We start from the raw sequence: 24,678 nt of genomic DNA, 5'->3' as shown, positions 1-24,678 counted from the left end.
GAAACTACGTCTTCCAGAGACGCTTTGTGCAGTTCAATGGGAGGAGTCTGATGTACTTTGGCAGTGACAAGGTGGGGTCAGGGAGGTGGCTCGTGGACACTGGGGAGAGGGAGAGGAAGTGCTGAGAGGCTCAGGATGGGCAGCAGGGAAGCCTGGGTGGGGTGTGCTGCCTGTGACGTGACTGGTGTCAGCCTTTAAAGCAGTGAGGTAAGCTAGCTGTCCCAACTGCGTCTGCGTTGCGTCTTCAACTCCCGGAAGTGGGTGCTGGACACCGGTGGGACCACGTGGGTCTTTGGGCTCTCCCTACAGGACCCTTTCCCTAAGGGCGTGATCCCCTTGACTGCCATTGAGATGATCCGCAGCAACAAGGACAACAAGTTTCAGGTCATCACCGGCCAGAGGGTGTTTGTATTCCGGACTGAGAGTGAAGGTGAGGGTCTGGGCCCACTGGGTCAAGGAGGGAGGGTGGAACGCACCGTCCACTGACCAGCCCCGCCCCCCCAGCTCAGCGGGACACCTGGTACTCCACACTGCAATCCTGCCTGAAGGAACAGCGCCTCCTGGGCCACCCTCGGCCCCCCCAGCCACCCAGGCCCCTCCGCACAGGCTTGCTGGAGCTGCGTGGACACAAGGCCAAGGTGCTGGCAGCCTTGAGCCCAGGAGAGCTGGCTCTGTACAAGAGTGAGCAGGTGAGGAGGGCAGGGTCAGGCCCAAGGGGCACGGCTGGCCCATCCTGGCCTCTCATCGTGCCTGCCCCAGCAGGCCTTCTCGCTGGGCATCGGGATCTGCTTCATCGAGCTGCAGGGCTGCAGTGTCCGGGAGACCAAGAGTCGCAGCTTCGACCTGCTCACGCCCCATCGCTGCTTCAGGTGGGGCCCAGACTGGCCAGAGGCATGACTGGGAGCGAGGCTTCGGCGGGGGAGTGTGAGGGAGGTCCGGAAGCCTCCTTAAGAGGATGCCATTGGGTGGGTGCACTGGAGGGCGTGCAGGAGGATCTGGGTCAGCCAAGATGGGCCCGTGATGGCTCTGCAGGATGGGGCAGGTGGGAGGGGGCCCATGCCCATGAACTGGCTGTCCATCCCTCAGCTTCACAGCCGAGTCTGGGGGGGTTCGGCAGAGCTGGGCGGCCGCTCTGCAGGAAGCAGTAACCGAGACCCTGTCTGACTACGAGGTGGCTGAGAAGATCTGGTCCAACCGAGCGAATAGGCGCTGTGCAGACTGTGGGGCTTCCCAGCCGGACTGGGCCGCCGTCAATCTGGGGGTTGTCATCTGCAAGCAGTGTGCAGGTAAGGCCTGTGGTCTGCAGCGGAAGTGGGCGTGGAGTCCGGCTGAGGGTGCGGAGAGCTCAGGGTATCCATGCCATGCGCCCCTCCCACCCTGGCAGGTCAGCACCGAGCCTTGGGCTCTGGGATTTCCAAGGTGCAGAGCCTGAAGCTGGACACGAGCGTCTGGAGTAATGAGATCGTGCAGGTGAGGAGGGGGAGGGGGACGTGGGCATCCAGAGCAGGCCGAGGCTAGTGTGGGAAGTGGAGGGAGGGGGAGTGGCTGGAGGTGGGGACTCGAGTTCCATCTTTGCCTCATTATCCTGCAGTTATTCATTGTCCTGGGCAACAGTCGGGCCAACCGCTTTTGGGCAGGGGCATTACCCCCAGGGGAGGGGCTGCATCCGGATGCATCCCCTGGCCCCCGAGGAGAGTTCATTTCCCGAAAATACCGGTTGGGCCTCTTCCGGAAGCCCCATCCAAAGTATCCAGATCACAGCCAGTTTCTGCAGGTAGGAGGCACAGGTTTGGTCTGAGGGAGAGGGGGCTGGGACGCCCAGCCACGGGTGGTGGAGCTGGTATGGTGATTAGAAGCCACCCCAGGGCCCTCAGGTGGGGCTGGAGGCTGACAGAGGCCCTTTCCTCCCGAAAGGCTCTGTGTGCCGCTGTGGCCGGACCCAACCTCTTAAAGAACATGGCCCAGCTCCTCTGTGTGGAGACCTTCGATGGCGAGGAAGAGCCCTGGTCCCCCTCAGCTCTGGATGGCAGCTTCCCTGGCCTCTTGTCCCCAGGTAACCCCCAAGTACCTCTTCTCTCTCCCCCAGAAATTCTCTGTGCCTTGGTTCTTGAGGGCAGGCAGTTTCCCTGTCATCCAGCCCGTTCCAATGGCTTTCCAACCCCTCAGAGCCCTGTCCCTATTTCCCGACGGTATGAGATCACAGGGGATGGCCAATGCCTGCGGTGGGCCTCTTGTTCCCAGTGCTCATGCTGACCACACTGGACGTGTCCAGTCAGGTCAGCTCACAGCTCTCAAAGAATGGTTAACTGAATGCTGCTGGTCTGCAGGGGTTAGAGGGGTGGGGGCACTGGTGGGATGGTCCCTGAGCTGAGGCCACCTTTCAGAGCAGACGGCCTTGGTTGGCTGGCTGGTGGGCAGAGGCCGTGACAAAGGCTGGGCTGGAGGTCTCCCTGTCCCAACACCTCCTGTGTCCCTCTTTTCCAGTCTGGGTAAGAAGAGGTCCAGCTCCCTGGGCCTGGCTTGTCCATGCTGCCACGGGCTTGGGTTCTAAGGGCTTCCTCCATCCAGTGTCTTCTCCAAGGAGACGCAGGCTCCCTTTGCACTGGCCTCCCCTGACCCCCTTTCCTTCTTCCCTGCAGATCCCTGCCCGGGTGTGTACAATGAGGTGGTAGTTCCTGCCACCTACAGCAGCTTCCTGTACTGTGGTCCCATCAGCAACAAAGCTGGGCCCCCGCCCCCTCGCAGGGGCCGAGATGGTGAGGGCAGCTCCGGCATGGGAGGAGACGGGGGATGGGTGTGAGTTCATGGCTCAGGACAGGCCTGAGTAGGGAAGGTGAGACCATGACCTGGAGTGGGCTTGGGGGCCAGGGTTTGGTCTGAGGGAGAGGGGGCTGGGGAAAGGGCCATGCCAGGTTAAGAGCCTGTGCTTGGAAGTCATCCTGGTCCAAATTCCAGCACCGCTATTTCCTACCTAAGTGTCAGGCCAGCTGCTGAAACTCAGCTGAGCTTCCAGCTTATCTCTGCAAGACACAGTTGATACTGGTGCCCACCTGTAGGGCTGGGAACATTATGGAGCCGTCTTCACAGGCAGAGGGCTTGGCATGGAATAAATACCTGATCAATGGGAGCTGACGCTCTGATGGTGCAGCTGTGAAGCGCTCAGCGGCTAACCGAAAGGTTGGCAGTTGGAAGGCACCCAGCCACTCTGCGGGAGAGAGCTGGTGATGAACTTCTGTAAAGATCACGGGCTAGACCACCCACGGGGCAGTGCTTCTCGGGCACGCGGGGCTGCTGGGAGTCTTCACAAGAGCAAGTGGGACGTCAGTCTTCTGACAATCATCTGTGGCCCCAGCAGCTCCCCCGAGGCTGTGGTGCGTGCTGGGAGCGGCGCTGGAAATGTTTGTGTCAGAAAGCAGCCCCGAGCCCCTCAGCCTCATCCAGCCCCAGGAGGTCATCTGTCTGGGCGTGAGCCCCCCACCCACTGACCCCAGCAGCCTTGACAGGTACCAAGCCCTCCCGCTCCCTGAGTCCCTCCTTGGCCTTCCCCATTCGAGAGCCGGCAACCAGGTGGGCTTTTTCCTCCCAAACCTCACCCTTCTCTTTAGGTTCCCCTTTTCCTTTGAGCTCATCCTTACCGGGGGAAGGATCCAACATTTTGGGACGGATGGAGCCGACAGTCTGGAGGCCTGGACCAGTGCCATGGGCAAGGTGAGACCTTTCCCCACCGCGCCTGGTTTCTCTGCCCCACCTACCTGCCCTACTCTGTCTTCTCTTCTCGCAATCCCCTCCCCACCATTTCCACTCAAGGCTAAGGTCGAGGGTGTATTCAGTGTCAGGCACTATCCACTCAGTATCGCTGTTCATGCTAATTTTACACACCAGGAAACTGAGGCTCAGAGATTATAAACCCACTTTGCCAAGGTTGCAAAACTAAATGGCCAGAGAGCATGAGACTGAAAACCAGGCCTCCATCTCGGGCCCCCAGCTGTGCTGATCCAAGTGCTTCAGTGGGCCCAGTGGCACAGCGGCCTTCCTATGCCCCCCCCCCACACACACACCTTCTTTCTGGAATTACAAGTTCAGGCCCTGGGGTCAGACACCCTTGACGAGGGTCTGAGCCTTGTGAACCTCTTCTCTCATGCCTGGGTAAAAAGTCACCCTTAGGGTGGAGAATTGCATGAGACATGAGGCCCACAGAGCGTGGCATGGCGTGACGTGAAGCCGGCTCTCTGTATGGGCGACTGGAGGATGAGGGGGTGGTGGTGGGGACGGTCTCTCCCAAGCTGAAACCGCGTTTTCTCAGCCCCGCTCTGCCTTCACCTGGTCCTACCCTGACGCCTTCCTGCCCTTCCTGACAAGTTCTCAGAAAGCGGCGTCCTCGGGCAGCTGCAGTTCCTCCTTGACCCTCTGCTGCTGCTTTCTCTGCCCCATCTCTACCGAGCAGCTGCCCTGCAGGTCGCAGTGACTTCCTGTTCCTAAATGGTGGTTGCCCAGGGCCTTTCTCTGACCTCACCAGGCCGTCTCTGCAGCATCATCAGACCCTTCCTGTAGGAAATGTACCCCCCCTCCCACCCCCCTTTCCCCTGTGGTGCTGTCTCTGCTCTACTTCTACAACGCCTCCCGCCAAGACGTTGCCTCCTGTCCCCATGCAGGGCTCCATTGCGGCCCTCGCCGAAGTCTCATCTTATTTTCATCTATGCTTTTTAAAAATCTAGCCCATCCGTTAAGTAAGGCTGTGCTACTCCAGGTGTGGTCTGAAGGCTGTTACACAAGGCTGGGCCGCGGACTGTTGGTTTGGGTCAGTGACAGCTAAGTGCAGAAATTGAGAGTGAGCATTTTGCGTCGTGCATAGCCATGTGAGGAGTCCTGGCTGCATAGTGGTTAACGGGTTTGGCTGCTAACCCAAAGGTCATGGGGCCATCGGCTTCCGTAAGAATGTGGAGCCTTGGAGACCCTGCGGTGCAGCTCGGCTCTGTCCTGTAAGGTCAAGGGCGACGTGAGTCAGAATCAACGGGATAGCTGCAGGTTTGGGTTTGGTGTTTGGTTATAGCAATTTGACAAAGTAATGTTTTGGTTTTTTAAAAAAAATTTTATTGGGGGCTCGTACAACTCTTATCACAATCCATCCATCCATCCATTGTGTCAAGCATATTTGTACATTTGTTGCCATCATCATTCTCAAAATATTTTCTTTCTACTTGAGCCCTTGTATCAGCTCCTCATTTTTCCCACTACCTCCTCGCCACCCCTCCCTCATGAACCCTTGATAATGTATAAATTATTATTATTTTGTCATGTCTTTCGCGGTCTGATGTCTCTCTTCACACACTTTTCTGTTGTCTGTCCCTCAGGAAGGGGGTTATGTAGATCTTTGTGATCAGTTCCCCCTTTCTACCCCACCTTCCCCTCTCCTCCTGGTGTCGCTAATCTCATTATTAGTCCTGAGGGGTTTACCTGCCCTGGATTCCCTGTGTTTCCAGTTCCTATCTGTACCGCTGTGCATCCTCTGGTCTAGCCAGACTTGAAGCATTAGAGAACTAGAGGAACGTTGTATGTTTCATTGTTGCTATACTTTGCCCTGATTAAGTCGTTGCCTCCCCGTGACCCTTCAGTAAGGGAACGTCCAGTTGCCTACAGATGGGCTTTGGGTCCGCACTCTGCACTCCCCCTCCTTCACACTGATAAGTTTTTTTACAAAGTAATTTTTGCATTGACTCTAATAATAAACATTGGGGGCCGTGTTTTGTATGTCTTTGTCTTTCTCCTTGCCCAGTAATTCATTTTTATAATTCCTTAAAAGAAAGCACGGGCCAGTGACAGATTGGAATGAAAGGGAGGGAGGGAGGAGGGAAGGAAGGGCGAGAAAGAGGGAAAAAAAGGACATTTGGTTCCACATCACTTCCCTTTGAGAAGCACTGCTTTCAAGCCCCCCTCAAGCACCCCCTCCTTCATGAAGCCTCTCACCAGCCCCTTGGGTGGAGGGCCTTCTCGGGCCAGTAAGACTTGCGTGACAGCATCATGGCTGCCCGTCGGTTCTTCCTTACCCTCACTCCCCAGCTGCGGTCACAAGGCTCTCACTGCAGCAGACGGAACCGAATTGGACCTGCATCCATTTCCGTTTCCTTCTGTCTCTCCTTGCCTCCCTCCCCATCACTGTTCATTCCTTTCTTCTCTTTTCCCTCCGCGCCTTTGACTGTCTTTCCCCACCTCTCACTCACACCTCTCCTCCCACCCTTTGTCTCCTCTCCCACCCTCTTTGCTGCCTATGTCTCCCCCACAGTGGTTCTCCCCTCTGAGCTGTCACCAGCTGCTGGGCCCTGGGCTGCTGCGACTGGGCCGGCTGTGGCTGCGGTCCCCCTCCCACACGGCCCTGGCCTCTGGCCTCTGGCTGTCAGGATTCGGCCTCCTTCGTGGTGACCTCCTCTTCCTGTGTCCAGCACCGGGGCCAGGACCCCCAGCTCCCGAGGACATGGTGCATCTGCGGCGGCTACAGGAAATCAGTGAGCATGGGCAGGGCCGGGCTGAAGGGTGGCCACAGCAGGGGTGGGGTGGACCTTCTTCTCGTTGGGGATCCCCATAGAAATGAGCTCACCACTTTTCTTTCAGATTGTCATGCTCTAGTGGTTTACATGTTGCTGGGACACTGGAAACTATACAACCAGTATCTCACATACCAGCAGGGTCACACAAGGCGAAAGGGTTTCCGCAGAGCTTTCAGACTGAGAGCAGACTGCGTGGAGGAATGGATGAGCCACTGGCCGTCCTAGGGATAGCACCGGAACCTTGTCTGCTGTCGGGCCAGAAGATGAGCTCCTCGGTTAGAAGGCACTCCAAATAGGACTGGGGAAGAGCTGCCTCCTCAGTAGGGTCGCCCTTGATGCCACAGATGAATAGAGTAATGCTTCGGGGACCTTCATCTGCTGATAGGACATGACTCAAAATGAGAAGAAGCAGCTGCATGTATCGATTAATAATTGGAACATCGAGTGTACGAGGTTTGGCTCTAGGAAAGTTGGAAATTGTAAAAAATGAAATGGAACGCGTAAAGATTGATATCCTGGCCATGGGTGAGCTGAATGGACTGGTGTTGGCCATTTTAAGTCGGACAGTCATCTAGTGTAGCATGGCAGGAGCGACAGGTTCAAGAGGCATGGTGCCACATTCATCATCAAAAGGAATGTTTTACGATCCATCTCAGAGCACAATGCTGTCCCCAATAGGATACTATCTATATGCCTACAGGAGGTCCTTTGAGTAAAAGTAGTATTCAAATCTATGCATCAGCCACTAAAGCTAATGGCGAAGAAATTGATGAATTCTACCAACTTCTTCGATCTGAAATTGATCGACCAATCAAGACACATGGATAATCATTGACTATTGGAATGTGAAAGTTGGAAATATCGGGAAAAAGTAGTTGGAGGACAGATGACTCCTTCAGGACCAGTGGTGAGAGTGGCGATGCCTGGAGGGTGGAGGGAATGTGGGGTGAAAAGGGGGGAACTGATTACAAGAATCAAAGTATAGCCTCCTCCCTAGGGGATGGACAGCAGAAAAGAGGGCCGGGGGAGACGTCAGACAGTGTAACATATGGAAAAATAATAATAATTTATGAATTATGAAGGGTTCATGAAGAAAGGGGGAGTGGGGAGGGAAGGGGAAAAGTGAGTCGATAGTAAGGGTTCAAGTAGAAGAGAAATGTTTTGAGCATGATGATGGCAACAAATGTACATATGTGCTTGACACAATGGATGTATGTATGGATTGTGATAAGAAGTGTACGAGCCCCCAATAAAATAATTTTTAAAATAGTCCTGGCACGGCACCCAGTGCACAGTAATCATGCAATAAATTAAGAAAGAGAAAAAAAGTAGTTGGAAAAAAATGGCCTTTGTGATAGAAATGTAGCTGGAGATTGCATGATAGAACTTAGCAAGTTCAACAGCTTCTTCATTGCAAACACCTTTTTTCAACAACATAAATGGCGACCATTCACACAGACTTCCAAAATGACTGTATCTATAGGAAGATATGATAGAGAAGTTCAATGTCACCAGCCAAAACCAGGCCAGGGGCTGGCTGTGCAACAGACCATTAATTGCTCATATGCAAGTTCAGGTTGAAGCCGAGGGAAATTAAAACAAGCCCACCAGATTCAAAATATGGCCTGTGTATACCCCACCTGAATTTAGAGGACATCTCACGAACAGGTTTGCTGTATGAAACTAACGACAGGAGACCTGATGAGCTCTGGGAGGAGACCAAGACCGTCACTCATGAAGAAGCAAAGGGTCGTTAGAAAGACAGGAAAGAGAAAAGATCACAGTGGATGTGAGAAGAGACTCTGAGACTTGCTTTTGAACATAACAAACTGTGGATAACCTTGAGAACAATGGGGATTTCAGAACACTTCATTGTGCTCATGCAGAAGGTATGGATAGACCAAGAGACAGCCATAGCAACAGAACAAGGGACAACTGCATGGTTTAAAATCAGAAAAGGTGTGTGTCAGGGTTGTATCCTTTCACCATATTTAATCCATTAGTCTATGAGCAAATAATCTAAGAAGCTCGACTATTTGAAGAAGAGCGTGCTCCTGTGAGCATTGATTAAGCCAGAATCCTTCCCAGAAGTTGAGGAGGAGACCTCCTTAGAGACTTCGTCTCACATTCTTTGGACATGTCGTCAGGAGAGACCAGTCTCTGGTGAAGGACAGCGTGCCTGGTAACGTAGAAGGGCAGCAACAAAGCAGACCCTCAGTGAGGCGGGTCCACACAGCGACTCAGTTACTGGCCTCAAATACCATGGTGGTCAGGCGAGCCCAGCACTGAGCAATATTTGTTGTACGTAGTGTTGCTATGAATGGACACCTACTGACGCACCTAACAACAGCACGGGACACAGAGTCACTGGGTGATGCAAACGGCTAAGTTCTCATCTCCTAGCCCAAAGGCCAGCCTTTTGAATCCATCGGAGGGAAGGCCAGGTCCGCTTCTGAAAAGCCACCCATCGAGGCCTCTTATCAGGCACCATTCTGGAGTCAGAAGTGAAAATATTGTGTCCAGATTTGGATTCCTCCTCTATCACTTCCTAAAGAGCCCTGGTTAGATGCTCAAATACTAACGGAAAGGTCGGTAGTTCAAACCTCCAGCCGCTCTGCAGGAGAAAGACGAGCCGTCGGCCTCTGTAAAGATTGCGGACTTGGACCCCCTGTGGGGCAGTGCTCCTCCGTCCTACAGGCTTGCTATGAGCTGGAGTCAATTTGGTTTGGTGTCGTTTTTCTGTCTCCATGACTTCCTAGCTGTGTGCCACTAACCGATTTGACCGCTCGTCGACGTAATGTCTGCATCCGTAAGATGAGCACAACACAGGTGACCGTGGTGTTCACATAAAGCAGTACGTGTGAACACTCATCACAGACCCTGGCAGGAGGCATCATGTAAGTTTGATAAATGCTAACAAGCAAAAGCACAGCCGCTGAGTGGAGGCGAATTCCTGGCAGTCATACAAGACATAGCGTTTCGGAGACTATAAATCTTTATAGGCGCAGACAGCCTGATCTTTCTCCCATGGAACTGGCTGTTGGTGGGTTTGAACCGCTGGCTGAGGTTATCTGGCAAGTACTTCAGCCGGTGTGCCACCAGGGTGTTGTTATGAGCATTCAGAGTCACTTGTTAGCTGGGGCCTGGGAGAGGACTCCGGATCCCCTCACTGGTCTCTCTCCATTACCCTGTAGAGTGGGGTAATGCTTTGGGGCTCCAAAGATAACACATCTTGGCCGGAGGTGAACATTGGCATTTCATGGCAAGTAACCTGAGGCCAGTTAGCCAGCGTCTCTGAACTTCTGACAGTTTAGGGAGGATCACCAGTCAAGTGAGGGTCACATTACAGAACACACAGGACCGAACCCAACATTGTGTGTAAGGCTCCTCTCATCCTACCACCTGCATCCCTTAAACACTTAATAAAGAGCGTCATTATGCAGAAGACAATGATTGATGTCTGGTGATTCTCCTCCCAGGTGTGGTCTCTGCAGCAGACACCCCAGACAAGAAGGAGCATTTGGTCCTGGTAGAGACAGGCAGGTAAGTGGTGCCCCTCTTCATGGCCCCCCATCCATCTCGTTAGAGCCCACCTGCCCTCATCCCGGGACCTACTGGACTGTCCCCAGCCTACTTCCTCAAAGTAGGTTTCCCCCAGGTTCAGGAGCTGTTTGGGTTGGGTGTGGCTGCCCCCCTGCTGGAGGCTCTGGGGAATCTGGTCACCGCGCTCCTGGGCCTTTCGGTGTGCCTCTGACTCTGGTCTCTGGGGTCTCAGGACGCTGTATCTGCAAGGGGAGGGTCGGCTGGACTTCTCAGCATGGAATGCAGCCATTGAGGGGGCAGCCGGCGGGGGCGGCACTGGGCTGCAAGAGCAGCAGATGAGCCGGGGGGACATCCCCATCATCGTGGACGCCTGCATCAGTTTTGTCACTCAGCACGGTGAGTGGGCAGTGGCAGCAGCCTGAGCCGGTGGGGGGACGCGAGGACAGCCCGGGAGTGCAATCAGCCTGAGAGAACTTTGTCTTTAGAGACTGCAGCTGCCACCAACCATATGGCCCTTGGCAAGCTGAACTCGGTTCCCTCGTCTGTGCCACGGGGATCTTAACAGCCCTCCTCCTTCCAGGCTTGTTGTGAGACTGGGGTGAAATAATGCCCCTGCAGCATTCAGTGCAGGGCCCAGCAGGCAGTGAGTGCTGGGTGGTGTCTGTTACTGGGCCTTGGCCAGGGCAAGTGACAGTGGCCCTCAGGACATGGCTGGGAAGGTAGAGCCATGGATAGCGAAGCAGGGACTGCTTCCAGGCAAGCACCAAGCTGTGCAGCAAAATCCCTGCACATCTGAGAGGCTTTATTCAGAGTAGGAGCCTTCCTAGGCATAAAGGGTCAGCTGTACACATAGTCCCAAGAATTCCTGATCCTCATGCATGTGGGGCCTTTGCTTTATTTGCCAGCCCAAGAGACAACAAACCAGAGTCTAGCCCCTCAGCCAACCCCCTTTAGGAGGAAAACTGACGGGCAGTAAGGAGAAAGAACAGCACGTCCACAAAGTTGTGCTTGGAATCGCAGCCTGGGACCATGGACGCCTGTTCCGTCTAATGATGTCCCCACTTACTAGGCCTCTTCCTTCCCCTCAGTGCTGTGTATCCAGAGGGGCCAGGGGCCAGGTGAAAAAGCCCCCGTGGAACCCACCCCGGGTTCCTGCGCCCCCCTCTGATCAGCTGCAGCCACCTATTGGCGCTGTCACGCGGCATACACTGGGGCTCTGGTAGCGAGCAACTAAAGATTCCGGCTGGTGGGGGAGCCGGGTTATAAAATACAGACTGTGGTTTCAGAGAGTGCTATTTAAAAACAAAAGTGACGGGGAGGCAGGAGACACGGGGGGGGGGGGGTGCTGTGTGTGGTGGTGTGGTCAGGGAGCACCTCAAAGCAAGACCATGGAGGCCCCGATTTCCTTCCAGTGCTCCCGGTGTGGAGGAGGGCCCACAGACGGCGATGCGGGGTGCTGGGTGGGCCTGGGAGATCTTTGGGCAGTGATGAGCAGAGACTGGCGTTCTCAGGGCTCCGGCTGGAGGGCGTGTACCGGAAAGGGGGTGCCCGTGCCCGAAGCCTGCGCCTCCTGGCTGAGTTCCGGCGGGATGCCCGGTCAGTGAAGCTCCGACCAGGGGAGCACTTTGTGGAGGACGTCACTGACACGCTCAAACGCTTCTTTCGAGAGCTGGATGACCCCGTGACCTCTGCACGCTTGCTGCCTCGCTGGAGGGAGGCTGCTGGTATTCTCTAGATCCCGGAGCATTCCCCACGGACAACCAAAGCCCCCCGCCCCATCCCTCAAGAGCCTTGCCCCTACCCCAAAATCCATGAGTCTCCCTGTGGGCTTTGGCATTTGCTTCCCCACCCTTCCCCACTCTGGATTGGTTCAGGGTCAGGTGTGGGGGGTGGAGGGAGGGGGGCGGGGACGACAACAGACATGCAATACCCTGGGTTTATTTTTCTAAGAATCCATCTGCCCCAGCCACCCTGACCCCCCCACCCCCACCCCTCCTCCGTCTATCTCCAGAGCTGCCGAAGAAGACTCAGCGCCTGGAGAAATACAAAGAAGTGATCAGCTGCTTGCCTTGGGTCAACCGCCGTACACTGGCCACCCTCATTGGGCATCTCTATCGGTCAGTATCGTCACCCCACTGCTTGCCCCCTCACCAGACCCGTGCCACCTCGCCCTGACTCCACCCCTCCACTTACATCCATGCAGTCCACAGCAAGTTGTTGGGGGAAAGTGTCAGAGTTCAGAGCCTGGATTTGGGGGACAGTCAGACCTAGGCTTTAGTCAGGTTCCGTCATGCTAGCTGAGTGACGTGGGTAAATATTTTGCTCTCGCTAGACCTCCGTTTTCCTCACTGGCAAAAGGAAGATGATGGAATGGATAGTCCTACACCTTGGACTATGCAGGGTTAAATGAGATAACACGTGTCAAGTTGTTCATTTAAAAACGCGATTGTATTGTATTTTCAGTAGACGTATGCACAGCAAAACAGACTCCCACGCAACACTCTCTCCACCCTTAGCCCAAGAGACCCCGATGGCACGATGGTTATGGCTGGGCTGTTAACTGCAAGGTCAGCAGTTCGAAACCATCAGCTGCTCCTCAGGAGGAAGACAGGCTTTCTACTCCCATAAGGAGTCGCAATCTTGGAAACTCAAAGTTGCTAGGAGTCGGATTTGACTCAATGGCAGTGAGTCTGGTTTGGTTTAGCCCTTAGCCCAGAGTCTGACCTAGAGCAGGGGCTCAGTAAGTCCTTGCTGAATGAGCAGATGGATGGGGAGCAGGTGAGTGCCAGCTGAGCTCCTGGTGCCCCTCCTGCCCCTCCAGGGTGCAGAAGTGTGCAGCTCTAAACCAGATGTGCACCCGGAACTTGGCCCTGCTGTTTGCGCCCAGTGTGTTCCAGACCGATGGGCGGGGGGAGCACGAGGTGCGGGTGCTCCAGGAGCTCATCGACGGCTACATCTCTGTCTTTGACGTAAGCTCCACTGCCCTTTCCCTGCGGATTCAGGGTCTTGAATCCTGCTCTCCCAACAAGCTCCCAGCTCCAGCCATCTCTGGGCCTCTACATCTGGAGCCCTGGGCCTCTTTGTCATGTCACCTTGCTCTTAATACCTTCACCCCTTGTTCTTAAATCTTCTGCCCTTTAGCCCTCGCATACAGGTCCTTTGGGGGGTGGTTGCAAGCTCTCCCCCTCCTTCCCTCCTTTCCCAGCACCCCGCCCCCCCCCACGTCCCCTCCCACACACTCCCTTTTGGCTCTTCCACAGATCGACTCTGACCAAGTAGCTCAGATCGACTTGGAGGTCAGTCTTATCACCACCTGGAAGGATGTACAGGTAACTGTCTTGACCGCTGGTATCAGAGTAGGAAGCTCACCTTCTGCCCAGCAGAGGATGCTTCCTTGCCAGTCTGACCTCTGGAGACTGGCCTCGGCTCTTTGTGCAGAGGGGAAATCCAAAGAAGTGCTTCAGTCGGGGTTGCATGGGGGTTTGTGCCATTTTGTCCACTGTGACGATTCTTCAGAATGGGGGTAGAGCACCTTCCTCCAGGTGCACGGGGTCCCTAGAAGGGTCAGTTGGATAAAGAAGTAAATAATAATAAGTACAATAGCAAACATTGGCCAAGAACGCATCACACTCCAAGTATCTCTAATCTTATTTTGGCATCACACAACTCTATAAGGAGGTAGTCTAAGTTCTCCAGTTAAAGAAATGAAAGCTCAGCGGGTCACTTACTCAAGGTCACACTGGAGTGAATGGCAGGGCTGGAACAGAGACAGTCTGACTCTAGGGCTGTCCTTACAAACTGTCTGGGGGGCCTGCATTCAGCCTAAAGACGCAGCCCTCCAACCCTAGAGGTACACATGTTAAGGTCCAAAGGGATGTTGGGGGTGGGGTGGAAGGAGAACCTTGTGGGGGAGGTGATGGGGAGGACAATGGGGAGTCTCTGGCCTCGATCGGTTGCATTTTCTTGTGTCCTCCTGGTGTTCTACTCCTTCCTCAGCTGTCCCAGGCTGGAGACCTTATTATGGAGGTTTATATAGAACAGCAGCTCCCGGACAACTGTGTCACCCTGAAGGTTAGCCCTGAGGGGCCTGGGGAAGAGAAGGGAGAGTGGTGAGGGACAGGGACAATGGCTTAACCAACACACTTTCCCTGATTCTAGGTGTCCCCAACACTGACTGCTGAGGAGCTGACTAATCAGGTCCTGGAGATGCGGGGAACAGCAGCTGGTATGGACTTGTGGGTGACATTTGAGATTCGTGAGCATGGGGAACTTGGTGAGTAGAACTGTGTGCACGTACATGGGTGTGTGTATGTGTGTGTGTGTGGTCAAGGTCACCAGTGACTTGTCTTGCCAAATCCACTGGACACTGGATATGAAAGAACATTCAATACCATTGGCCCACTCACTCACTCTCAATATTCTTCTCTCTTGGTTCTTGTGAACCCCACAAGCTCTTGGCTTTACGTCTACCTCGATGGGGAATTTTCTTCTTCTTTCATCAACACTTCACTGCTGGCGAGGTCTTGGGCTCAATCTTAGGCTCTTTTACCTTTTCTATCTCTATTTCAGGGAGCCGTGGTGGTACAGCCTGTTAAGCATTGGGCAGTTAGAAACTACCAGTTGCTCTAAGAGAAAAAGATGAGGCTTTCTATTCTCATAAAGATTTCCAGTCTTGGAAACCCAGAGGGGCAGTTCCATCCTGTCCTACAGGGGCTCCATGAGTCGCCGTCCACTCAAAGGCAGTCGAGTTTGCATTTTGGCTTTTCTCTCCACTTCAGGAGTCCTGGTGGTATAGTGGATGAGGCTTTGGGAGGTCAGTTCAAATTCAGATGAGGCTTTCTACTCCCATAAAGATTTACAAGCTCAGAAACCCCCAGGAACAGTCCTGCCCTCCCCTGTCGAGCCGTTAGGAGTAAGAATGGACTGAACATCAGTGAGTATGAGTTTTTTTATTGATCGCGACGTCTCCTTGGGCAAGCTCATTCCTTCTCATAGCTTTTCACCCACTGCCCTTGAGTCAATTCTGACGTATAGTGACCCTATTGGGCAGCGTAGAACTGCCTCATTGGGTTTTCAAAGCTGCAAATATTTTTGTAACAGTTTTATTGGCTCGTCATCCACATGTCATATAATTCAAGAATTCAATCATATGGAGAAGAGTTGTATGATCGTAAAAAAGCTGTAAAGCACGTTTTCCCCATTTTTCTCTTCAGAGCAGCTGGCAGGTTCAAACCACCTCTCAGCAGCTGAACCCTTAACCACGAGCACTTCGGCGTTACAGTTTTAGATAGAATGAATACCCTGCCAACCGCATGTTTACCTCTGGCCCAAATCTCTCTTCCGAGCTCAATTCACGTCCTTAACTACACACATGACATCTTCATGTGTACATCTCCTAACCAGGCCGAACCAAACTTCATTTCCAAATTCCTTCCCTACCCCAAATCCCAAGCCTTTTCCTAGTTTCTGCCAACTCGATAAGTAGCACCGCCATCTACCCAGGAGTCCTCGGTGGTTTTTCCCTTTTCTGCATGTTCACCCCCAGCCCATCGACTAATCCTGTCCCTTCTCATGGAAGCTGTCTCTTCTCTCCGTGTCCACTGTTAGCATCACAGTGGCCAGTGTTACCATCCTCTCGCTGCCCTCGCTGCCCCTACATTAACTACTAAAGTGTATGCCCCCCCTAGAGGGAAGCGCTGGGCGGTGATCCATCTTACCTGCCTTTTCTGCAGAGGAACCGGATGAATAGCTCAAGCAGAAACCAGTTCACCACATCCCCACTGGTACAAACCTCCAGGGACTTCCCATTGAACTTAAAATCTAAACTTGCTACTGTGGCACACAAGGTGCTTCTTCCCACCCCACCCGGTTTCTCAGCCCTTCTCGCACGTCACTGTTTAGTTTTAAAGCTATCTTCTTTGCTTTAGTCATGGTGCGATAATTCCCCAAACACATTCTTTCCTGAAATCTTCCTCCCCCTGATCTTCCTAAGTCTTCGGGTCTCTGGGACTCGTCTTCAAATGCCGTGTCTGAAAGGCTCTCTCCGCTGACCCTATCTCAGTGGCTGCCCTGCCACTCTTTCTCTCTTCCTCAGTGTATTGTTTGAAATGGCATGGGGCCCCATCTGTCCTGCTCTGGCTACAAAAGGGGGAAGGAGAATCCAAGGCCAAGGATGATTCCCATGAGGCAGAGGTCAACTGGCCTCCATCCTCCATCCTCCTTTACCCTATTCTGACAGCAACCGCCCCTCCCAGTGCACTCTACTTCTCTGCGGGCTCCATGGCACTGGCCAACACACACTGGTGCCTCAGACGTTAGACTTGTTTCTGGACATATTTGACTTGCTGATGCCAAAAATGGTACTAGCTTTCCCCCAGCAGCTCTAGGTTTTGAGATAAAGAACATATGCCAGATGCGAGTCTTCTCTGTTTCACCCATAAAAATATCAGGATAGGCTTATAAAATATATTTTTAAAAATATCAGGATATTTTAAGATAATGTTAGCTAACCTGAGATACAGGAAGATCACACTGGCTTTATTGTTGTACTACATATTTAGGTCAAGTTAGACTTCACACGGTGCCCTTTGATTCAAAGTCGAATTTGGACAGTGCAAATTAAATGAACTTGGAGTTTTCCCAAAGTTATCGCTTCACCTTTATTAGGAACTGAATACCAGGCAGTTCCAATTTGAAAGAAGAGTTACTGTACAGTAAGGAGCCCTGATAGCATAATGAGCTATGTGTTTGACTGCTAACCACAAGGTCAGCTATTCAAGACTCCCATCCACTCTGCAAGAGGAGATGAGATTTTGTGCTCCCATTGAGAAATCCAGCCTCAGCCGCCCACAGAAGATCCACTCTATCATATAGGGTCACTATGAGTTGTGATTAACTACTGGTAGTGAGTTTTATAATAAATACAGATTTAAATGTTCAGAAATCCAAAATGGGTCTGCCAGATTTCAAGCTCCTTTATTAAAATGAAAATGTTCAGTCTTGTTATAAGATGGCATAGCTTCTCCACCTGTGCACAGAAACTCTTAAAGAAAAGTTAGAGTTTTTCTTATAAATAAGCTTGGAGCCAACCTCACCTCTGAAACATTTAACATGGATTATCCATTGATTTCTATATATTAGAATGTGTTCCAAATGTTTTCTTTGAAGAAGAAAACAATCTTTTTTTTGTTAAGAAGAAAACTTTTTATCTTCAAAATATTTATGAAAAAAAATTTTAATTTATGAAAATTGCTATGAAGCCTTACATTTTGGACACGCTACATGGTCCTCAGACCCTCCAGAAAAGGAGGGGCTTTTTCAATTTTGTTTTTTTATTTTCCACTCTTCTAAAGCTGTGTGCACTATCCAAACTTGGAGTGTTTGTTTATATTACATAGCCTTCCATACCAAAAGATCAAACTCACGGCCATCTAATGGTTCGAACTCACAGTGACCCAGGTTAGACAAAGAAGAATGGATTTCCAACTCTTTTAAAGGCTGCGGAGTGACTGGTGGGTTTGTACCACTGACCTTATGATTGGCAATTCAATTCTTAATCAACTAGCCACCATATGGGCCCATATACCACTTCCTTGGAAGTCCCTAAATACTTCATTCTTTTTCAAATATTTCTTTTTTATTTTTATTTTTTAACACTTTATTAGGGGCTCATACAACTCTTATCACAATCCATACATATACATACATCAATTGTATAAAGCACATCTGTACATTCTTTGCCCTAATCATTTTTTTTCTCCTCTATTCTTTTTTTACATTTTATTAGGGACTCATACAACTCTTATCACAATCCATACATATACATACATCAATTGTATAAAGCACATCCATACATTCCCTGCCCCAATCATTCTCAAAGCATTTGCTCTCCATCAAATATTTCTTACTCTTTGGTTTTATCCTATAATATGTGAGTCTGAAGTCTTCTCATATTAAAACTAGGATAATAAATTAGTATAACGTAATAGCTAAAAATATAGTGGAACATCCTATCTAAGAAACTAGTGCTGATAGGGGCTATCCAATGTGATTTTCTGAACCAGGTCCCCAAATAACCCCAGGAACAGGTCACGACCCCAAGAAAAGCTAACTATCCACATATAACTAACAGACACTATTCAAGGTGACGGAGGGTATTAGGAGTGGCAAGCATACACTTCCTCTGTCCACAGCGTCTGTTCTTAGTCGTGCTGGGAAGCATCTCTCTCCCCCTGGTCCTAGGCGCCTAGCTGTGTGGTTCCGTGGCCTCTGCCCTTCTTGGGCAAATGTTACAAATGGTTAGCACTGGTTAATGCCTAAAGGGCACGCTACTCTGTAAGCCTCCCTCCTGCCCCAAGGCACTCAGCTTTAGTCTTTCCTTTGCCTGGGAAGTCTCACATGCTCGGTCTCAGGGTCTCAGTGCTGAGGCTCGGGGTGCTCTGGTGCCGCCACCCCTTCAGGCAGGGATCTTGAGTGCGGTCTGTCAGTCTGTCAGGGGTGCTTCTTCCTTGAAGGTCACAAGGTTCTCTCCTCTTGCTTCTGAGATGGCTCACTTTTATAGCCAGTGGAATGGCAAAACGGAGACCTCTACACTTTCTTTGCATCCCCCCAGAAAGTGGGTGGGAGTTACAAAGACTATGAGCCATAGAAAATCATTTCATTCACCACAGTGCAACTCTTTTGTTTACTTACCTGTTTACGGTCTTCTTTAACGAGGCAGTGGGTTTTATGAGAGCAGGAACCACGGGTATGGTGTCCATCACTGTGGGCCCAGGGCCAGGCCAGTGTTAAAATAAGTATCGTGAGTGAGTGAGTGCGAGGCCAGTGGGGGTTCTAGGTGGGGATTCCTCTGACATTTATCTCTATCTTGCCCCTTAGAGCGGCCGCTGCACCCCAAAGAAAGGGTCCTAGAGCAGGCCCTGCAGTGGTGCCAGCTCCCAGAGCCCTGCTCGGCCTCCCTGCTTCTGCGGAAAGTCTCCCTCGCCCGAGCTGGCTGCCTCTTCACAGGTGAGCCTTCTTCCTCCGAATCCTGCAGGCCTCGCCCTGGGTCCTTCCGCCCTGCACTGCCATTGCCTATCTGTGCCCAGGTACCCGGCGTGAGAGCCCACGGGTGGGGCTGTTGCGGTGCCGAGAGGAGCCACCCCGATTCCTGGGAAGTCGCTTCCAGGAGAGATTCTTTCTAGTGCGCGGCCTCAGCCTGCTACTGCTCAAAGAGAAAAGGGTGACGCCCTGGGCCAAGGGGAATGGGATGCTGGGTGGCCATTGGGGCGGAAATGTGGCTGCACTGACCCGCTTAACAAATCCCATCAATCTCATTGCCGACCTGGCCACTTGACTTCTCCGAGCACACGACCCATGATCCACCAGCCTCCCATGCTTTCATGCCATTTAAAAAAATACCTATTTTACTGCTTGCACTGAAGGTTTGCACAGCAAATTTGGTTCACAATGAAAAATTCCTGCACAAGTGACATTGGCTACATTTTACACAGTGTGTCAACGTTCTCATTGCTTCCACTCTGGTTGTTCAGTTTCCAGTGATCTAGTATCCTTGCCCCTGCCATGCCGTCTCTTCTTTCATGTCAGTGTTGGCTGTTTGGTCTCAGAGATGGTTTTTTGTTTTTAAAGGAGTACACTACTCACAGGGGATGTTCTGTATTTCATGAGCCAACTTGCTATAATTTGGTTAAACAATGGCTTCATGGAATAGGTACAGTTTGAGTTTGGGCTCAAAGTGATAGTCTCAGGGAGTCCTCCAGTCTCAACTGGGCTAATAAATCCGTACTTTTAAAGAATCTGAATTATGTTCCACAATTTACTCTCATTCTACTGGAATCCAGCTATTGTGTTCCTGATCAGAATGGTAGGTGGTGGTCGTCAGGTACCATCTAGTTCTTCTGATCTCAGGGTAGATAGGGTTGTGGTTTACGTAGACTAGTCCTGTGGACAAGCTTCTCAGAGCCTTTGATTCTCTTAATTAATTTTTACTCTAGATATGTAGAGACCAACAGTTGTATATTAGGTGGTTACTTGCAAGCATTTAAGGCACCAGCTGCTACTTTCCAATCTTGGATGTAGAACATAAACTTGACATACTACATTGTGTCCTAAGCCTTCAGACCTTGCAAGCCAATGCCACAAGTTATTCAATAAATATTCATCTTTGTGCTCCCAATTTGGTTTACTGCATATAGGAATATATATGGATGCACATGTGCATGTAGGTGGGGGCACATATAGATGTCCATGTATGTTTACACAGAAGGGAAAGTCAAAAAGTTTTGCTCCTAGGGTTCTATTTCATAAATGCACAGGCTTATTCCAAACAAAAAGTGTTTGCATAGGTCTCTGTGGTCAATGGACGGCTACAGACAAGTTCGCTTGTGTTAGCCACGTAAGGGTACCTTCAAAAAAGGTCCAATCAAAACTGAGGGGAAAATAACAACAATGAAAAACAACTGGAAAAACAAACAAACTGAGGGGGCTCTTCTGAGGCAGTTAAATTTAAGGCAGAGAGGTCCGCTCAGAAGGCTACGGCGGTCGCCGAGTGGGATTTTAAAGACATAAGCTCCATCATCTCAAAGGACACAAGACAATCGTGGGCGCTTATTGGGAAGAAGTTTTAAGAGGATGGAAAACTGTTGGTGAGGAAAAAGCCAGGAAATTTGCACCCGGTAAGAATGCCTGCCCATTCTTCAAGGGTAGCAAGGGATGGCCTACGAGTATTTTGTGGGGAAACTTCACCCCGCCCACCCTACAGCCCTGATTTTGCTCCTTCAGGCTTCGTTTTGTTCCTCAGGCTCAGAGAACATGGATATTGAACACGATTTCAGTCCTTCAAGGAGGTCAAAACTGCGGGTTGGATGTGGTAGAAACCAAAGAGCCCCGCATTCTTTATGGAAAGGTCACAGAGCCAGAAACGCTACCCTCCGATGAGCATAGGCTTAGAACGAGGACCTTTTCAGATTCAGGAGCGTCACGTTGTAATTTATGTCTTTTACTATACGTTTCTGTGATTTTGTAGCAACACTTTTGTGCTTTCGTACATCCCTGGGCATAAATCCATACGCTGTGTCTACACGCTGATTAAGTTGTTGTTTGATCCTATATATGTCCTCGCATTCAACGTTACATACACTTTTTTTTTTAACACTCACTTTTTTCTTGCATATTTCTTTGTGACATCATTTGCCCTGGCCCAGCAGTGCTCACTTCACTCACATTTACTGTTAGAGAAGGAACTCTGGTCTCTGCATGTACCCCCATTCTTGTCATTTTCTGAGCGTGAGATCATATGACATTTGTCATTCTGCGTTTGACCTGCTTCACTCTGCGGAACATCCTCTGGTTTCATCCGTGTTACACTGTATTTTGAGAATTCCATGCCTTCTTGACTTCATTAGCCACTATCGTGTTCTCATCTCTTTGCCTTGCTGACTGTTCATGTTCTCAGAGCTCTAAACCAGAACGGGAGTGGCCTCTGGAAGGTGCCAAAGTCTACCTGGGAATCCGCAAAAAGCTAAAGCCTCCAACACCGTGAGTTTTCTTGCTTAGCTCATCCTCCTCGGACTTTCCTGTTGTCACCTCCCCGACCTTTCTGATCACTCTATCACTGTTCTCCTTTGCTCTCAGGTGGGGCTTCACATTGATACTGGAGAAGATGCACCTGTGAGTCCCCCTCTGTGTAGTCTGGCTTGTCCTCGGGCCCAGCCCGATACCTGTCCTCCATCTCCTCCCTCTTTGCCTGTTCTGTCTCTATAATTGTGACTCCTGCCCTCCCCTCCCCTTAATCACCTCCAGCTACCTGTCCTGCACCGATGAGGATGAGATGTGGGACTGGACCACCAGCATCCTCAAAGCCCAGGTGAGGGGAAGGAGGAGGCTGAACACTAGGCCTGTGGTCCCCTGGGGCCTGGCTCCCCTCTTCAGTGCCCCTTTGCCCATCTGTGCCAACCCCTCATCTTCTCACCAGCATGATGACCAGCAGCCTGTGGTCTTACGACGCCGCTCCTCCTCTGACCTTGCCCGTCAGAAGTTTGGCACTATGCCCTTGTTGCCCATCCGTGGGGATGACAGTGGGGCCACCCTCCTCTCTGCCAATCAGACCTTGGTAAGGTCCCAACCTGTCTCAGCCTCCTTCTACGCTCTGCCCTCTGCCCTTGCTGCACTGCAGGGGGAGTGGAACCTGGTGCCCCCTCCTGTTACTGAGCCCCACCCTCAGCCTTCTCTGTGGATCCCACTCCCCACTTCTGCCTCCTGTTGCCGAGCCTCACTGTGTCTCTGTCTCTCCTTCTCCTCCCGCTCCACCTGTGCCCAGCGGCGACTACATACCCGGAGGACGCTGTCCATGTTCTTTGTGAGTACTGTGCCCGCTCCAGCTGTGTGCTGTGCCTGCCGGCCCTGTGCTCCTCTCTGCTACCTGATGCGGGTGTGCGCTCTGCGACTGTCCTGACACCAGCTTGGGAGGACCCCTCGGAGTGTGTGTGTGTGCGTGATGTGTGGGACACTCACAGCGGTGGGGACAGACTATGGAACATGAGGGAGCATGGGATGTGGTAAGGAAAAGGAGCCATGGGATTTGAGAAGTAGTAGACGAGCAACTACATGGGTGACAGCCCCAGTCCTACCGGGCACTCACAGTGTGATCTGGATAGTTCACCCCTCTGAGCCTCGCACCGCTCATCTGCAGTGGAACCCACCAGCCAGGGTTATGGGGAGACCTGCACACCAAGTGCCTTGCCTGTCCGCCACAGAGGAGGAGCGCAGGAAGGGTTAGTGATGACCAATCCACTGACTCTGATTCTGTACCCACCTCCTGCCACCGCCGTGCCCATCCAGCCCATGAAGTCATCCCAGGAGTCTGTGGAGGAGCAGGAGGAGCTGGAGGAGCCTGTGTATGAAGAGCCAGTGTACGAGGAAGTGGGCGCCTTCCCAGAACTGACCGAGGATGCTGCCACCTCCACCACCACCATGCGGGAGTGGACAGCCAAGCCAGAGACCCTCCTCACCAGTCGGAGGTTCTCTGACCAACCCCTTCTGTCCAAGGCAGGCACTCTGGGCCTGGTGGAGAGGCCGCCCGAGCCCCCTCCTGGTCCTCCTTCAAAGAGCAGCCCCCAGGCTCCGGGGTCTCTGGAGGAACAGCTGCTCCAAGAGCTTAACCGTCTCATCCTGAAGAAGGGAGATGCCACTACCGGCTTTGGCAGCCCCTCCCAGCCTTCTAGTCCCCAGTCTCCCAGCCCCACTGGCCTTTCCACACCAACATCCATCTTCCCCACCCAACCCTCTTGCACTTCCAGCCCCCCCTCTAGTCAGCCCCTCACATGACCCTAGGACCAGCAGTCAGAGGGACTAGATACCCTGGAGGCACTAGACCCACACTTTTACCGAGAGAGACATTGCTGGGCGCTTCCTGTGCCCTGGCTGCAAAGGCTTGAGAGTCCAGTTTGGTGCTGTTGACAGAGCACACAGCACTGAGCGTTCAGGAGGCTGCGGGTCCCACAGCAGCTCATGGCCCTCCTCTGCGCCTCAGACACTTCTCTGGACTGTAACTGAGATCAGAGAACACTGAATGTTGAAGCATTTCTCAGAGCTGTAAGCCTCACATATTTCCCCCCGTAAGGCCAGCTCCTGGTTTCTGTATTTGATATGTAAGTGTTCTGTGAGAGAGTTGGGGTTTCTAAAGAGTGGTTTTACTGTATTAAAGAAAAGGTGGGAAAGCCAGAGGTCTGGATCAACTCTCATCCATCCTACCCCACCTACATCCTGGGACTACATTGAAGCTCTGGTGTGGGGACAGTGGTGGGCAGGGAGTTGGGGCAAAAGCATGGATCACTGTTAATAAACATTAAAATTAAGAGATCACCATTAATAAACAGAACCATTCATTCAGGAAATATGTTCTGAGAGCTCAGTTTGTGCCATATATCAAGGATACGGTGTGAAGTGAATAGCTGGGATTCCTACTCTGAGGGAGCTTCCACTGTAGAGGGGAATGGAAACAACGAATCCATGGACAAGCGAGTGGAGGGCTGTGCAGGAAGGAAGCCCAACTGATGGCTTGAGAGTCATTCCGGAGGTGGCAATGGAAGGCTTGTGGACAAGCTGGGTAGACAAGGAAGGCTCGTGAGGGGCTGAAATTCAGGGTGAGCACCAGACGGGGGCAGTGGTGGAAGGCACCTCTGGAGAGGGGCAGCAGCAGCAGCAGCATGGAGGCTCTGTAACCGAAGGGGCTTGTCTGAGGGACAGCTGGGGCATGGGGAGAGGAGCAATGAAGACCTACAGCCATTCAGCAGGGCCCAACGATGGAGAGAGCCTTGCCCACCATGCTGAGGTATCTGGATTTTATTCAGACGCCATTGTGAAGCAATTGAGGGGGGTTAAGTCATTGGATGAAGAGATCTTTTTTCTTTAAAAAGAAAATTGCTCTCTGGCTGCTGTATGAGCAGTGTGTTGGAGGAGGGGGTGGCAAGTGTGGCAGAAAGGAGACCGGCTCTCATACCAGAAGACAGGCAATGGGGCTGGGACTAGAGTGGTGGTCTTGGGACTCCAGGGAAGTGGAACAAGAGAGTGGGAAATGGAAGCTACAGGACTTGCT

General features: G+C 51.9%; 1 protein-coding gene across 2 annotated transcripts in view; it reads left to right on the top strand.

The window, feature by feature from the left end:
* ARAP3 (ArfGAP with RhoGAP domain, ankyrin repeat and PH domain 3) overlaps window positions 1-23,969 on the top strand; it is a 30,985-nt gene extending 7,016 nt beyond the window's left edge. For both annotated transcript variants that reach the window (XM_075541742.1, XM_075541741.1), the window contains exons 6-33: window positions 2-71; window positions 310-430; window positions 505-689; window positions 763-869; window positions 1,087-1,286; window positions 1,385-1,470; window positions 1,592-1,774; window positions 1,915-2,053; window positions 2,640-2,756; window positions 3,356-3,503; window positions 3,606-3,708; window positions 6,281-6,500; window positions 10,022-10,085; window positions 10,318-10,481; window positions 11,597-11,809; window positions 12,097-12,202; window positions 12,907-13,054; window positions 13,346-13,414; window positions 14,082-14,156; window positions 14,244-14,358; window positions 18,963-19,091; window positions 19,172-19,305; window positions 21,538-21,620; window positions 21,717-21,752; window positions 21,885-21,948; window positions 22,057-22,194; window positions 22,402-22,440; window positions 22,923-23,969. In XM_075541742.1, coding sequence (XP_075397857.1) covers window positions 2-71; window positions 310-430; window positions 505-689; window positions 763-869; window positions 1,087-1,286; window positions 1,385-1,470; window positions 1,592-1,774; window positions 1,915-2,053; window positions 2,640-2,756; window positions 3,356-3,503; window positions 3,606-3,708; window positions 6,281-6,500; window positions 10,022-10,085; window positions 10,318-10,481; window positions 11,597-11,809; window positions 12,097-12,202; window positions 12,907-13,054; window positions 13,346-13,414; window positions 14,082-14,156; window positions 14,244-14,358; window positions 18,963-19,091; window positions 19,172-19,305; window positions 21,538-21,620; window positions 21,717-21,752; window positions 21,885-21,948; window positions 22,057-22,194; window positions 22,402-22,440; window positions 22,923-23,408 — 3,742 coding nt within the window. In that variant the 3' untranslated portion in view covers window positions 23,409-23,969. The remainder of the gene's footprint in view (window position 1; window positions 72-309; window positions 431-504; window positions 690-762; window positions 870-1,086; window positions 1,287-1,384; window positions 1,471-1,591; window positions 1,775-1,914; window positions 2,054-2,639; window positions 2,757-3,355; window positions 3,504-3,605; window positions 3,709-6,280; window positions 6,501-10,021; window positions 10,086-10,317; window positions 10,482-11,596; window positions 11,810-12,096; window positions 12,203-12,906; window positions 13,055-13,345; window positions 13,415-14,081; window positions 14,157-14,243; window positions 14,359-18,962; window positions 19,092-19,171; window positions 19,306-21,537; window positions 21,621-21,716; window positions 21,753-21,884; window positions 21,949-22,056; window positions 22,195-22,401; window positions 22,441-22,922) is intronic.
* Window positions 23,970-24,678: the final 709 nt, after the last annotated feature.

Source organism: Tenrec ecaudatus, chromosome 2 (genome assembly GCF_050624435.1).
Source record: "Tenrec ecaudatus isolate mTenEca1 chromosome 2, mTenEca1.hap1, whole genome shotgun sequence".
Lineage (NCBI taxonomy): Eukaryota > Metazoa > Chordata > Mammalia > Afrosoricida > Tenrecidae > Tenrec > Tenrec ecaudatus.
The sequence above is the reverse complement of the archived record's forward strand: the minus strand, read 5'-3'. Positions and strand labels throughout refer to the sequence as shown.